Here is a 14588-nt window from a genome sequence, read left to right on the forward strand (position 1 = left end):
ATTTACCCTAACATCAAAAACATCATCAAAAAAGCACAACAAAGAATGTTCTTTCCGCGCCAACTGAGAAAGCTCAAACTGTCCAAGGAGCTGCTGATTCAGTTCTACAGAGGAATTATTGAGTCCGTCATCTGCACCTCTATAACTGTCTGGTTGGGTTCTGCAATCCAACAAGGCAGACACAGACTTCAGAGGATAATTAGAACTGCAGAAAAAACAATTGCTACCAACCTGCCTTCCACTGAGGACCTGTATACTGCACAAGTCAAAAAGAGGGCTGTGAAAATATTTACAGACCCCTCACATCCTGGACAAAAACTGTTTCAACTCCTACCCTCAAAACGACACTACAGAGCACTGCACACCAGAACAACTAGACACAAAAACAGCTTCTTCCTGAATGCCATCATTCTCCTAAACAAATAATTCCCTCAATACTGTCAAACCATTTACTAAATCTGCACTATTAATCTTTTCATCGTTCCCATCACTCGTCTCCTTCCACTTATGACTGTATGTCTGTAACTTTGTTGCTTGTATCCTTACAATTTATATTGATATTGTTTCCTGATTGCTTATTTGCACCCTATTACTATCATTAAGTGTTCTACCTTAGAATTCTTGATGAATATATCGTTTCTTTTATGTACACTGAGAACATATGCACCAAGACAAATTCCTTGTGTGTCCAATCACACTTGGCCAATAAAAAATTCTATTCTATTCTATTCTATTCTATTCTATTCTATTCTAACTTCTTACTGCCAGCTCCACAAATAGCAAGGGCAGGAATATTTCAATGCTGATCTATCCAGGTCTAAAGTGGCAGATGAAATTGACAAGATGGCTATAAGGCATGCAGTCAGATCAGTGGCAGCCCTTTGACACACGTCTCTGCATTGTAATAAAACCGTGAGATAATTACTGTAAGAGCTGAAACAGTTGGATCCAATTTATTTTGTGTTCAACCCGGCTACAATGAACTTTGTACAATGTTTAGAAATACTGAAAACTCACAATTAGAGTAGAGTTCAATTACAGCAAGGAGTGGGAGGAGAAAATATATCAAGGGCAGCTGCTCCTGCAACATGTTTCAAGGAAGCTATTTCCCAAGAGAAGATGGTTATGCTCTTAATTAAAAAGAACCAACTCTGTTTGGTACTTTTCCAATGTACATCTAAGAGATTATAGCTTAGATAGGCTACAAGAGAGAGATAAAATGACAGAAACAGTCGGAAAGCAGTTATTGCTTTTACCTTTCACATATTTCATTCACAACAGAAGGATAATATCTGAAGCTTCCTTTAAATGGATATTCCAGAAGTGTTCCAGGAAATTTGCAAGTGCCAGCATGATGTCTGCCATATAAGAATTTTTTAAAAAAACCTGTTCTCCTACAGTATTTCGGTTTTAGAGGTGTCCTAGGTCAAAGTATTTACATACATCTTCCTTGTTGTTCAAGAAACTTCATTCCACATCACATTTTAATTCCTTAAAGATTAATTTTTAAAAATTGAACAGAAGCTAGCATGCTGCTATGCAAAATGCCCTCCTACCTCTCTCTACTCCCAAGAATGCCTCTGAAGGATTCTTAGGTGGCTGGCTGAAGTTTAATACTATCAGCTCCCCAAAAGGAAAGTAAACTGAAGTAATAAAGAACATATTTGAAAGACTAGAGCTCATGAGGACAGAAACCTCATCTGTCTGCTTTCTGGTAAAGTGGCCATTTGTGAAATCTTTGGTCTCCATATAATGTGGAATGCCCACAACATGTCCTCACAATTCATAAGCACTTAGCTCATAAAGGTTGGCCTACTTTATCTTAGAGTCCTCCCCCAAGTTACTAAAGACTTTTGGCAAGGAGTAAAGAGCCAACAATAAAGCTATATTTTCATACTAATAGAACTCTTATGCAGGCATTCAGCTTCTGAAAGACTCAAGAACTGTGCACCCTGCTCAAATCCATCCTCATCTTTTAAACACTGAACAGAAAGATCTGAAGAAAGATCATTAATGTTGTACAAAATATTTGAGGAAGGCATTTCAGAAGGGATGACATGGCTGCTTTGAAAGCCACCTATTCACTGGGATCACTAGTGAAACAAAGCAGTTGGGATGTGGAATATCCACATATGTGGAAACAACTGAAGAAAGACTTCGAACTATCCCCCTTCTGAGCTTTCCCGAAATTAGAAAGGCTTTAACATATCAAAGATTGCTTTGCTTCAATAAATCCATTTCACAAAGCCACCCTTTAAAATGCCTTGTGAAGCCCAGAAAACTTATTTGGGCAAACACAATTACAGATCTCCATTCTACATTCTGACTAATATCATAACAATCCCAATTAAAATGTTCCTGACTAATCCATGCAAATCAGCCATGTCAGGGGGCTTTCTTACTAACCGTAAGGTCTCACTGTATTCCTCTATGCAAACAATTTTAACTGTTTGCTTTAAGTTATTGGGTTTTTTTGGAATCAAAAAACCTTTGTGTGCATTAGAATATGACAGTAGTTCTAGCTCAGATTAAAAGTTCCTCTACAATGGTAACAGGTTTCCAACATAACTAGCCGGCCAATAGTCCAAGATATACTGTTTTTGAATGAACAGAAGTTGTTATCCTAAAGGTCTAAACAGCCTTGACCCAACTCAGCTGTGCCTTAAGCTTTTCCAGCCACAGAATTCATATCTCTCCATATCTTGCTTGATTCTGAGTAGCTCAGTACAATATACAAGTTTCACGATTTGGAACTTTTTGCATTTGGGAGGATGGGGTTTGTTTCCTACCCTCGTTAAGGGTTTCCAGATAAAGAGTAACACACTAGGCTATTGCATCAAAACCAAAACTCTTGGATTTCTTTTCAACCAAATCACATCAGCTTTCACGGATCCACCTGTGCGGGAGAATGTGAAGTGTCACACATATTTTGTTGGTTCCAGCGATACTGTTGCGAGAAATGTCCCTAGAGAATTTCCGCAAAATCAAGCTGTTGTCAGTAACAAAAAAGTAGATCAGGTTGGCCAATTGTCATCCTTTACAATCCAAGCCCCGTGAAACCACTTTTAGCCAGATCATCGGAAACCCCGAGGATCACCTCTCGGGCAAAGCAAGTTCCCAAGGAAGAAGAAAGACCCCCACCCCCGATCCGTGATCTCTAACTTACCCCGTATTGGGCAGCATGGCCAGGTCCGACGAAAGTTAAAGCGGGGACCGCCGGGCAGATTTCAGGCCCGGGTGGGACGGGACAGCGCCTTGGTGCCTCGCAAGGCCGCTCAGATTCCTACACTTGCTTAGATTTAGAACCTTCAACCAGAGCAAAAGGGCGCAACAATCGAAATCGATCCCTCAAACCCCGCCCCTCTCGCTTGCCACGCGGGAAAGAGAAGCCTCGTCTTCAGCTCCGCCCCTCGCCAGGCTTCACTAAGTCTGACCCCGCCCACCGGAACCCGCTCTTGCGTCATTGGCTCAGCCCCTCATTCTGCGCGTCCTTAGCAACCACTCACTCAACTCACACCAACGCTCCGGAACGCCGCCTGCCCGAGTCACGTGATTCAGTGAAGCGATTGGGGGGAAATGCGAGGGTGTTTTCTTTTCGTCTTTAATGGTTGGGTTGAGACGGTCGTCCAAAGAACGGCCGGGAAGATTTTTCTTCGTACGCGGCTGGATTTTTTTAGATCTATTGCTGTTTTTTCACCAAGACCGAATCTCATCAAGACATTGTGTAAAACGCTTGTGGAACCAAGAATTTGAAGCCACGGGTCGTTTAGTAACTTTATTCTTAAAGGCAATGCGTCTTATCGCGGGTGGCAGTCCTCTAAATCAGGGGTCTCCAAACTTGGCAACTTTTAAGACTTGTGGACTTCAACTTCCAGAATTCCTCAGCTAGCTTTGCTGGCTGAGGAACTCTGGGAGTTGAAGTCCACAAGTCTTAAAGTTGCCAAGGTTGGAGACCTCTGCTATAAATAAATACCGACCTAAACTCCTTATGATTGGATTTGCCAAGAGTATGAATTTGGCCTCTCGTTTGAAAGAAAAAGACCAAAACGTCAAACACTTAACTAGTTACTAGTAAAAAAAAAACACCTTTCACAATGACAGGTGAAAAACTTAATAGCTAAACTGGGGGAGGGGGAAAATCACCTTCTCAAGTTTTGCCTTAAACTTGTAATCTTAGCTATTGGACTTTGTAATTCATGACTTATGGGTTTCTTCATAGTATGAAAACACAACCAGGTGTGGCTTATTTAGTAAATGATTGCTTTGTTTTGTTCTTCTCACAACATCGATAGACAAAAGTCACCCTTCCACCAAGCTCCCATGGCTGAAGAAGATCCACATTCTAGTCCAATATCTTAACCACAACATTCTACTTGGCAAGAAATGGTTTGCTGAAGATTAGGATGACGGAGCTACTTGACTTTCAAAGGTACTAGGAAGAAACCAGAGCATGTTCACAATACAATAAGAACTAGAATCAGAATACAGCTGGAAGGGACCTTAGAGGTCTTCTAGTCCAGCCCCCTGCTCAAGCAGGAGATCCTATACCATTTCAGACAAGTGGCTATCCAGTCTCTTCTTAAAAACCTCCAGTGATGAAACACCTCCAACATCTGAAGGCAAGCTGTTCCACTGTTTAATTGTCCTCACTGTTAGGAAGTTTCTCCACAATTCCAGGTTGCTTCTTTCCTTGGTTAGTTTCCACTCATTGTTTCTTGTACTGCCCTCTAGTGCTTTGTAGAATAATTTGACACACATCCCCCCCCACCCTATTCAAATACTGGAATACTGCTATCATATCCTCCAGTCCTTCTTTTCTTTAGACTAGTCACTAGCCAAACCCAAATTCTGCAACCGTTCTTCATAAATAAACAATCCTTTATTTCTTGAGTTGGTTCTTTTATACATAAAGGTAAAGGTAAAGGCTCCCCTCGCACATATGTGCTAGTTGTTGCCGACTCTAGGGGGCGGTGCTCATCTCCGTTTCAAAGCTGAAGAGCCAGTGCTGTCCGAAGACGTCTCCGTGGTCATGTGGCCAGCATGACTCAACGCCAAAGGCACACGGAACGCTGTTACCTTCCCATGAAAGGTGGTCCCTATTTTTTCTACTTGCATTTTTACATGCTTTCGAAATTGCTAGGTTGGCAGAAGCTGGGACAAGTAATGGGAGCTCACCCCGTTACACGGCAGCACTAGGGATTCGAACCGCTGAGCTGCCAACCTTTCAATCAACAAGCTCAACATCCTAGCCTCTGAGCCACCGCATCCCTTCTTTTATACATAACATTATATAAAACATTTTTAGTTTGCATATCATTTACACTTACAAATAATATTTTCATCAACTTAATGATTATAATTTTATTCAACTTCTAAGACATATTCTGAAGCTTTTATATCATTAACAAAGAGAGAAGACCCAGCTATCAGGCTTGCAAATTAAGCCACAAGGAGAAAGAGGAGATAAATTGTTGACTCAGCCTTCCATCCTTCCGAGATGGGTAAAATGAGAACCCAAATTGTTGGGGGCAATATGCTGACTAAACTGCTTAGAGACGGCTGTAAGCCACTGTAAAGCGGTATGTAAGTCTAAGTGCTATTGCTATTGCTACTGCTATAAATAAAGGAAGAAAATTAAAACCTGTTCTCCAGTATTGAGTTAAGCACCGCACGCCTCCCTTGTCTGCATGATCAACTGCTTTCTTGTCTCCCTTATGGATCATATTGTCCTGATTTGTGGGTGTTCTGATCACAGAGATGAGATTATTGATCTTTCCTTCTAGCTTTGCTTTACCCCTTCACCATACAGTAGAAAAATATTAACTGGGGCACAGCAGTCTGATTGGGTAGTTCTGGTGTTGTTGCATGATTATGCAATTTGGGAACTCTGTCTTTATTTCACTGCATGTCCCCCTAACTGCAACTCAGAGATGCCTTATTGTTTGTCAGCAAAGGCTCTTTTAAAATTTGTAGCCATGTTAGATTTTTAGGGCATCTCAAACTATTCTGAATGTAAGTAAATTCTAATGAATAATTAGCAGCCCCAGGTCAGTCAGTCACCCTCAGAGCTGGAACTGGAATATTCAGCAATAGTCATTAGAACCCTGGTGACACAGTGGCCAGAATGCAGTATTTCAGGGTAACTCTGTCCACAGTCTGAAGTTCGACCCTGACGGGCTCGAGGTTGACTCAGCCTTTCATCCTTCTGAGGTCCATAAAATGAGAGACTATTGGGGGCAATGTGCTGACATTGTAAACAGCTCAGAAAGGGCTGTAAAGCACTATGGACTGGTATATAAGTCTAAGGCAGCGGTTCTCAACCTGTGGGTCGCGACCCCATTGGGGGTCGAATGACGATTTGCCAGGGGTCGCCTAAGACCATCGGAAATATGGGAAGTATACTTGTGAGTCGAAGAATCGCGCTCCAATGGTTGACTCCACAAGCCAGCTGCAGGCTCTTCAAATCACTAGCCGAATTCGGCTTCAGGCACGATGAATTAAAAAAGAGAGAAATCTTTGCTCTGATGTCTCCCTCTCAAGCCAACTGCAATCACTCCCAATCACTAGCCTAATCTGGCTTCAGGCGCGATAAACTTAATAGGGGAAGAGTCTCCGCTTTAATGCCTCCGTCCTCAAGACAATCGCAAGCAATTCAGATCGCTAGCCAATATGGCTTCAGGCATGATAAATTCAAAAAAATAGTTTGCCACTTTTTTCCCCCTTCTGCGGTTGGGGTCGCCACATCATGGGGAATTTTATTAAAGGGGTCGCAGCACTATAAAGGTTGAGAACCACTGGTCTAAGGGCTATTGCTGTGGCTGTTTGTGCCAACTGCAAGAAGAAAATGCTCCAGTAGAACGCTGGTTGCATCACCATCAATAACCTTAGAAATAGCTGCTAGAGTTATCAGAATAGGACAAAAGCAAACAAACGTAATTGGCAACATCTTGAAAGCCTTATATGACCCAATTCCTGGATATCTTAGTTATCCTTTTATCTCTAGATAGATAATATATCTTTGCCTGTCCCAAGGATATTCTGCCTCTCCATCCTGGGTGACTCGAGAGCAGCTGAATGTCCCCTCCTATTAAGAAGTATCTCTGGAAGATAAATGAGAGGGGCATGGAGTCAGATATTCTTGGCTGGTCCCATCTTTTGAAACTAATTATGATTCAAGGCAACAATTACCTCCCCTCTTTATGAGTTTATAGATAATGGTTAAGGCCAAACTGTTCTGGAAAGTTTTAGAGCGTAAACAGCTAAAGTTCAGATCTGCAATATTGTGATACTGCTTTTGTTTATTTTGTAGTCTATTGCATTTGTACTGTAATCTCATTTTATTTGGTTTGATATCTAATCCTGTAGAATATAGAATAATAGTGTTGGAAGGGACCTCCGAGATCTTTATTTATTCACATATTCCACATCACGTATCTTGGGCTCTGAGAATGGGAGCTTCTTTTAAGAAAAAGAAGGAACAGTTGTGTGAAACTGAAATGTTGCTCACTTTCTAAGATCTTGTTTGTCTCTCAGTTTAAATAAACAAATGGACAAAACCACTGTTTGCATAGCAGTTTGCGCAAAAATGGAGTGCAATTCAGAGGAGGAAGATCACATTACTGAAGCAATGATCATTGGATTCTAGTTTACAGAAAAGAGGAACTGGGCTTAATAGATTTTAGTAAGGTTTTTCATAGGAATTTTGAACTGTGAAATGAGAAATTCTAAGGCTCTGATTCACTGAGAGGATAGTAACGCAATGATAGGGATGTTTCATTTTTTAGGGTCTGTGAAGAAGACGATCTCACCATCCTATTGGTAGGATAGGGGAGTAGACTGTATGCACAGAGAATAAAATGTGCTGATTCATACTTTCTGTTGCAAGTAAAAATAGCAAAAAAATGTTGAGCATGCAACCTTCACACCATAAATTTTAGATAAGGTTAGTTTGGTTAGGGATTAGTATTCCCTCAATGGAAAATTGAAACTTTGTAAATAAAAAGCAAATAACTTAAACCAATGCTAAACAACCTTTTGCTTTGATTTTAAACTCTTGTAGCTTCAGGAATCTTATGATTTGTTATTAGCTTCTTTTCTTTTATTTAATTCAGTTTATTTTCTTAAAAAAAACATTTTAGGTTATAAGATAAGATACAAAATACAAAAGTAAACAGGAAGGCAGGGGGAAAGGGGGAAGAGAAGTGAGGAAGGGCTGGGAAAAGGAAAAAAAGCGTTGACTTCTGACTCCCTATGTTGCAGTAAAATAAAGCATTAACATCAAACCACAACTTTTTGTTTTTGTCATAGTAATATAAACTAGCCATTTCTATAAGCATCTATCAATCTAATTGGTAAAATCCAAATTCAAAGTTTCATTTTTTTCTACCTCAAGCACAAAGTTCAAAAGTGGTCTCCATATGGAAACAAAGGTACTTATATTCTTTTATTTAATTTAATCAAAATGGTCAATTTAGCCATTTCTGCCAACTCCATCAGCTTCTGCAGCCATTCGTCAATCGTGGGAATCGAAGTGTCCTTCCATTTTTGTGTATACAGTAGTCTTGTTGCTGTCAACATATATAAGATCAAAGTTCCAAATTTTTTATCCAAGTCTTTTTCCATTAAACCCAAAAGAAAAATTTCTGGTTTCATCTTTATCTTCATTTTAAGATTTTTCTTTATTTTCTTTATTAAAATATGAATCTTATCCGAAATTTCTTTGTTTTATTACATGTCCACAATAAATGATAAAAAGTCCCTTCTTTACTTTCACACTTTCAGCATTCATTTATACATTTTACACATTTATACATTTTAGATAACTTATCTGATGTTAGATACCAGCGATACCTCATCTTATAACATCTTTCTTTACATTTTATTTAATTCCGTTTAGAGTCTATTCGACTTCTTGGGCATTGTTTCGATTTGTTTGTTTTTTAAAGAAAAAAAATGAACTATCAAATCTAAGTTTTAGTCAATCACATTGACCTTTTGGGGGAAAAAGTGCAGATACCATATTCATAACAGAAAGTAAATATTTTTCAAAATATTTAGTAAAATGGGCATGTTCCGAAAGTATTAATGTAAACCATAATTATCTCAGAAGATAAAAATATACATATAGAGTTCCATAATATTAAAATGATCAACTGCAGGTTATTTTTTTCCTCTCAGGAAGGTTACGGCCTGTTGACAGGATTATACAGAAGAATGAAGAAGAAATGCAGCTGAAGAAATCGTGGCACCTCAAGCCAATTTGCAAAAGGGCGTGGGGCCTGAACCAGTCTAGTAGAAATAAGCTGAGTTTTCCATCAGTTCCTAATCTACATTTATCTTACTGCAGGCCTTTGGTGAACTAATAATTAATGTTACTTGAAGGCATTAGGGATGTAGGGAACTTTTAAATTCAGTTCAGGTAATAAGAATTGAAGGAAATTGCTGCTCATCTAATGAAGATTTTTGAAATGAATGAATGTAAAATGTGTAAAAAATATGCTAAAAGACATGGACTTCTTAATCATTGATAAATGTCAACAGGGGACCATTACTTTCACTACTCTGAAATATATAATAATAATGGGTTCCTAGCTAATTAGATATATGGCAGAATCCTGATAAACATTCAGTTCTATGAAGAAGAATTTGAAGAGTGTGCCTGTACAATCTAAGAAAACATCCTCTGCTAGGGTTTACTATGCCACACGCAGGTTTACAGATTAGTCCTTATGCTATATTTATGGAACACCTGGGGAGCATCCTAATGCTGCTGTATATTACTCCACATGCTATTGTTCCCAAGCAAGCATGGGCAATAGTTGAGAAAGATGAAAGTTATAGTCCAATAATATATGGAGGGACATAGATTCACTGCTTCCCTTTATTAATTAGATTACCTAGGATATGTTTAGATAGCTGTGTACAGGTATCCCTTGACTTACAACAGTTTATTAAGTGACTGTTCAAAGTTACAACAGCACTAAAACAAGTGACTTATGACTGTTTTTCACATTTATGATGGTTGCAGCATCCCCATGGTCAATGATTGAAATTTGAATGTTTGGCAGTTGATTCATATTCATGACAGTTGAAGTGTCCAGGGGTCATGTGGTCACTTTCTGACAAGCAAAATTAATAGGGAAGCCAGACTCAACAATTGCATTACTAACTTAACAACTGCAGTGGTTCACTTAACAACTGTGGCAAGACAAGTTGTAAAATGGGGCAAAACTCACTTAACAACAGAACTTGAGCAACAGAACTTTTGGGCTCAGTTTTGGTTGTAAATTGAGGACTACCTGTATTGAACTTTTGGTATATTGTTCTTTCAGGAAATTTTATGAATAAAGCAAATGATCCATATTAAAAGAGAATAGAATCAAGCTACTGTATATATAGCGTTTTAACTATTTTTCTGTGGATGCAATGGACAAATTGATGGGAAAATTGGAAAATGTTCTGCACATGGATTTAAATATTAGGAATCCATATAGACAAATCTCTTTATTTGGCTAACTAAAGTTCATAAAATATAGAGTGAGCTTTTGAGTTTTCCTGGTCTCAGAATTATAAATCAAGCATGGAGAGAGGTAAAAAAAGTGGCTTTCAAATTATTAAAGTTTCATTTGTATGAAGTTGAAGGATGGAACTCATGTAGATTACAGACAGGCTTTAATGAATTAGGTGCTGAAATATTTTTGGCTTACAGAGAAGCTTCATGAATTAAGAAACAAATAATGGCACAGGCTTTGTTTTACAATATGTAATCTGATTGCTAATTTAGACCTGTAGACTCTATGGCAGTATTGGCAAACCTTTTCAGCACTATGTGTGTGCAGGGAAGCTGAGTTTCCGGTTTCTGGCACGCATGTGCACACAAAGACCAGCTGGCCAGTGCACATACCAGAAACTGGAAGCTCAGCTTCCCCACGTGCACATGCACACCAGGAAACTGCTCTTCCAGTTTCCGATGCTCCCGCGCATGCGAAGACCAGCTGGCCCAGAAGAGCAATGGGCGACAACTGGTGTGGCCAGAGAGATGGCTGTGCGTGCCACTTCTGACACACGTGCCATAGGTTTGCCATCATGGCTCTATAGGAACTGGAAAACATGACAGTAAAACTAGATAGTTTTCATCTTAATAAAATTTGAAATTGTTTTAAATAGTGAATAAATGTTTAAAGGACACATGGTTTTATTTAATAGTTGGAGAATAGTGAGTGTAAAAAAAATCTCTCCTTCCACTGATAGATCCTGTTTTGAATGCTTGCATATAATTTTCTTCTGCAGCTCAAGGCATTTAGTGGCTTACTAAAAAACACCTTCAGTTAGGTCAGCTTTAAAATCAAATTATTATATTACTTTCACTTTATCTTACAAACCCTTCCATGATCAGAAAAATAACTCAAGAGTTTTGCAACTCCTATACTTTCTATGAGATAAATTGAGTAAGTTGTAAAATAAACATAGAAGGCTAACAAGAAAAATGGGTGGGAAAATAGACGGTAGGCTAAGCAACCTCTATTGCTTGCTCACTTACTAGTTTGCATGCTAATTTTTTCATACCAATTCTTCCATACCAAATGTGAGGCTGGCAACATGCATTTTTAAAAGTGTCAAGTACTCGTATCTAAGTGGCAAAACCTTGCATAAATTATTTATTTAATGCAACATTTCACATTAGCCTACCCTCTTACAGTTAATTGTAAATGACTAAAACAGTTGGAAATTAACCATTTGTACAGATAATTTTGGGTTAGGGATGCTTTTTTGGGTTTTTTTGCTGTTAAATACTATAATTCTGTACAGCAGGAACTCAGGATTTCTTTCTTTCTATGCTTCATTTAAATATTCTAGACCAGCTGCTCTATGTCAGCTTAATGAAGATAACTCTTAAATTAGCATTGCGAATTACAGTTTAACGTATCCTCCTTCGTTGTAAGCACACATATTGCATATACTTGCCATATTTTAGCAGATTAACATACATAATGTAAATCAGAAGCATCTGACAAGGACAATCAAATATTCTCATGTACAGGGCTATAAAGCTAAACAATATTGTATTGGCTCTATGTTCATTCTCTTGCACTGCAGAAATTAAGCACCATGCTAAATTGTTTACACCCACTGAGGAAAATATAATAGTGTTTTCTGATAAATAATATGTTGGAACAACTGTCAGTAAGGAAGACAAAATAGTCTAGATAGTGGATGTGGCAGTAACCTGGAGACAGCAGAAGTCTATCCTAGTCCAGGGGTACCCAATCCCCAGGCTGCAGCCCAATACCAGGCCTTGAGCCTTTCGGAACTGGGCCGTGGAAGTGGTAGGCAAGAGCATCCCCACTCATATGAGCAGCGGCTGAGTGCATGCATGCATGCTCTATTTGCGCAAGTAGTGGCATGCGTGCCTGTTGCTCACACAAATGGAGCTGCACATATGTGCGTGCTTACCTGTCGTACATATGGAACCATCCCCTCTCCTCCCCCTGCTTGTCCACAAAGTTGAAAAGATTGGAGAACTCTGTTCTAATCTAACCCTCTGCTCAAGCAGGAGAACCTACAGTTGCAGACAAGTGACTGTCCAGTGACTTGGACTGCAAATAGAACTAGAACTAGATCAAGTGATGCCCCAGCTGTTTTGGGATTGCATCCAAGGTGCCTATTGGTACTACTTTTGTAGTAGAAAATAAGGTTAGTACCAATAGTAATAGGCACCTTGGATGCAATCCAGTAGTGGATTTCAATTTCGGCCGCTACAGGTTTGCTTGTGAGCATGCATGTGTGCAACGCTTCTGTACATGTGCAACACTTCTGCACATGTACAAAAGCTTCTGCGTATGCACAGAGATGTCGGGTGGGTGGGCGAAGCCTCCCACCACCGCCGCTACTGGTTCACCTGATTCGGGGCAAACTGGGAGCAACCCACCACTGATGCGATCAGAACAGTTGGAGAATCACTTGGCATTGATAAAATCGCTATCAGTCAACTGCAAAAGGCAGTAGCTGCCCATCCCAGGTTCATTTAAAAGAATTGATGGATAAAAATGTCAAATCAAGCCTGGGCATCTGGCTGACTGTGTGACAAACTATAATAATTTGCTTCAACTTCCAATATCAGATTTGTTCTTGAAATGCTCCCATCCATATTGCTTTGTTCCAGAGAGAAAAATGCCTGGCTTTTTCCATCTAATTTTTCCCAAATGATAGTTCGACGAATCTTCCAAAAGCTTGGACTGCAGTTAGCATTTTTGATAGGACTGAAGCCAGTATAAAATATGTATAATTGTACATATGCATAATTACTAATCATCAAAAATATTCATAATTTGCATTTTAAAACTCTTGAATTATTTTGGCTCTGAGTGGGCTACACAAAAATGTGGATAATGTACAGGTCATTCTCAACTTACGCCCCAAAATTGAGCCCAAAATTTCTGTTGGTAAGTGAGACAATTGTTAAGTGAAATTTGTCCCATTTTACCACCTTTTTTGCCATAGTTGTTAAGTGAATCACTGCAGTTGATTAGTTAGTAACCTGGTTGTTAAGTGAATCTGGCTTCCGCATTGACTCTGCTTCTGAGAAGGTCACGAAAGGTGATTATATGACCTTGGGAAACAGCAACGGTCATAAATATGAACTAATTGCCAAGCATCTGAATTTTGATCACATGATTATGAGGATGTTGCAAAGTTTGTAACCATGAAAAATGATCATAAGTCACATTTTTCAGTGCCATTGTAACTTTGAATGATCACTAAATAAATTTTTGTAAAACGGGGACTACCTGTATTCATTTATCCATTTTCCCCTGCTTTTAAGCACAGATACTTAAAGGGGCAAACTGCAGTGTGAAACTGCCAAATTGCAAATTATAATAAAGGAAAATAAATAAATCCCCTGCTTCTCTCTGAATAATGATAGCATTATCCTATTTGCATTCTGAAATATCAGAACTTTATGCAAATTTGAGCTTCCTGCCCATCTACTTCATCCTTGGTCAATTATTTCCTAGCTTTTCTCTCTTTGCCTATTTCCAAATGATTTCAACAAATCTGTCAGCTTAGTTATCTGACAGAAAACTCCACTGAATTCATGGGGCATATTTCTCAATAGCCATAGCTATAGTTCGTAGTAAGTACTTTCTTATAGCTATAGCTATACAGTAAGTACCAAAAGGAAATAACAGTTAATCTGGCTTCTTTGCTGGAGAGCATTGACAACTTCTTTTTGTATACCAAATATAGAAATATTCTCCATATTATTTTAAGTCAGATTTTAAATTTAGCCTTAATAAAAAACATATGTGCCCTGGTTTAAAAAAATTATCTGTGGTCTATTTGCTAAACTTCTAAGGGAGATATTTTTAAAGATACAGAGATTGCTTTTACATTGCTTTTTCTTGTGTGCTAGTGTCAAAAGCTTATTTTTTTTATAAGAAGGGGCCTCCTGAAGGGCAAAAACAAAACAATATCAATTATTACCTCACCTCTCTCTACCATGAGTTTTCTTGGAATGCTCATAGTGACATCAAAGCCTTTAGATTGGGAAATATAAATGCAGATTTATACATTCTTGAGAAAATGTC

At 38.8% G+C, this 14588-nt stretch overlaps 1 protein-coding gene across 2 annotated transcripts in view; it reads right to left on the reverse strand.

Moving 5' to 3' along the window:
• The window catches only part of HSDL2 (hydroxysteroid dehydrogenase like 2), a 44304-nt gene extending 40937 nt beyond the window's left edge, over window positions 1-3367 (reverse strand). The window contains exon 1 of one of the 2 annotated variants that reach the window (XM_058171087.1): window positions 3167-3367. In XM_058171087.1, coding sequence (XP_058027070.1) covers window positions 3167-3183 — 17 coding nt within the window. In that variant the 5' untranslated portion in view covers window positions 3184-3367. The remainder of the gene's footprint in view (window positions 1-3166) is intronic. The other variant, XM_058171088.1, reaches the window with a different exon arrangement.
• Between the last annotated feature and the right edge of the window lie 11221 nt (window positions 3368-14588).

The sequence above is a fragment of the Ahaetulla prasina genome, chromosome 2 (genome assembly GCF_028640845.1).
Source record: "Ahaetulla prasina isolate Xishuangbanna chromosome 2, ASM2864084v1, whole genome shotgun sequence".
Taxonomy (NCBI): Eukaryota; Metazoa; Chordata; class Lepidosauria; order Squamata; family Colubridae; genus Ahaetulla; species Ahaetulla prasina.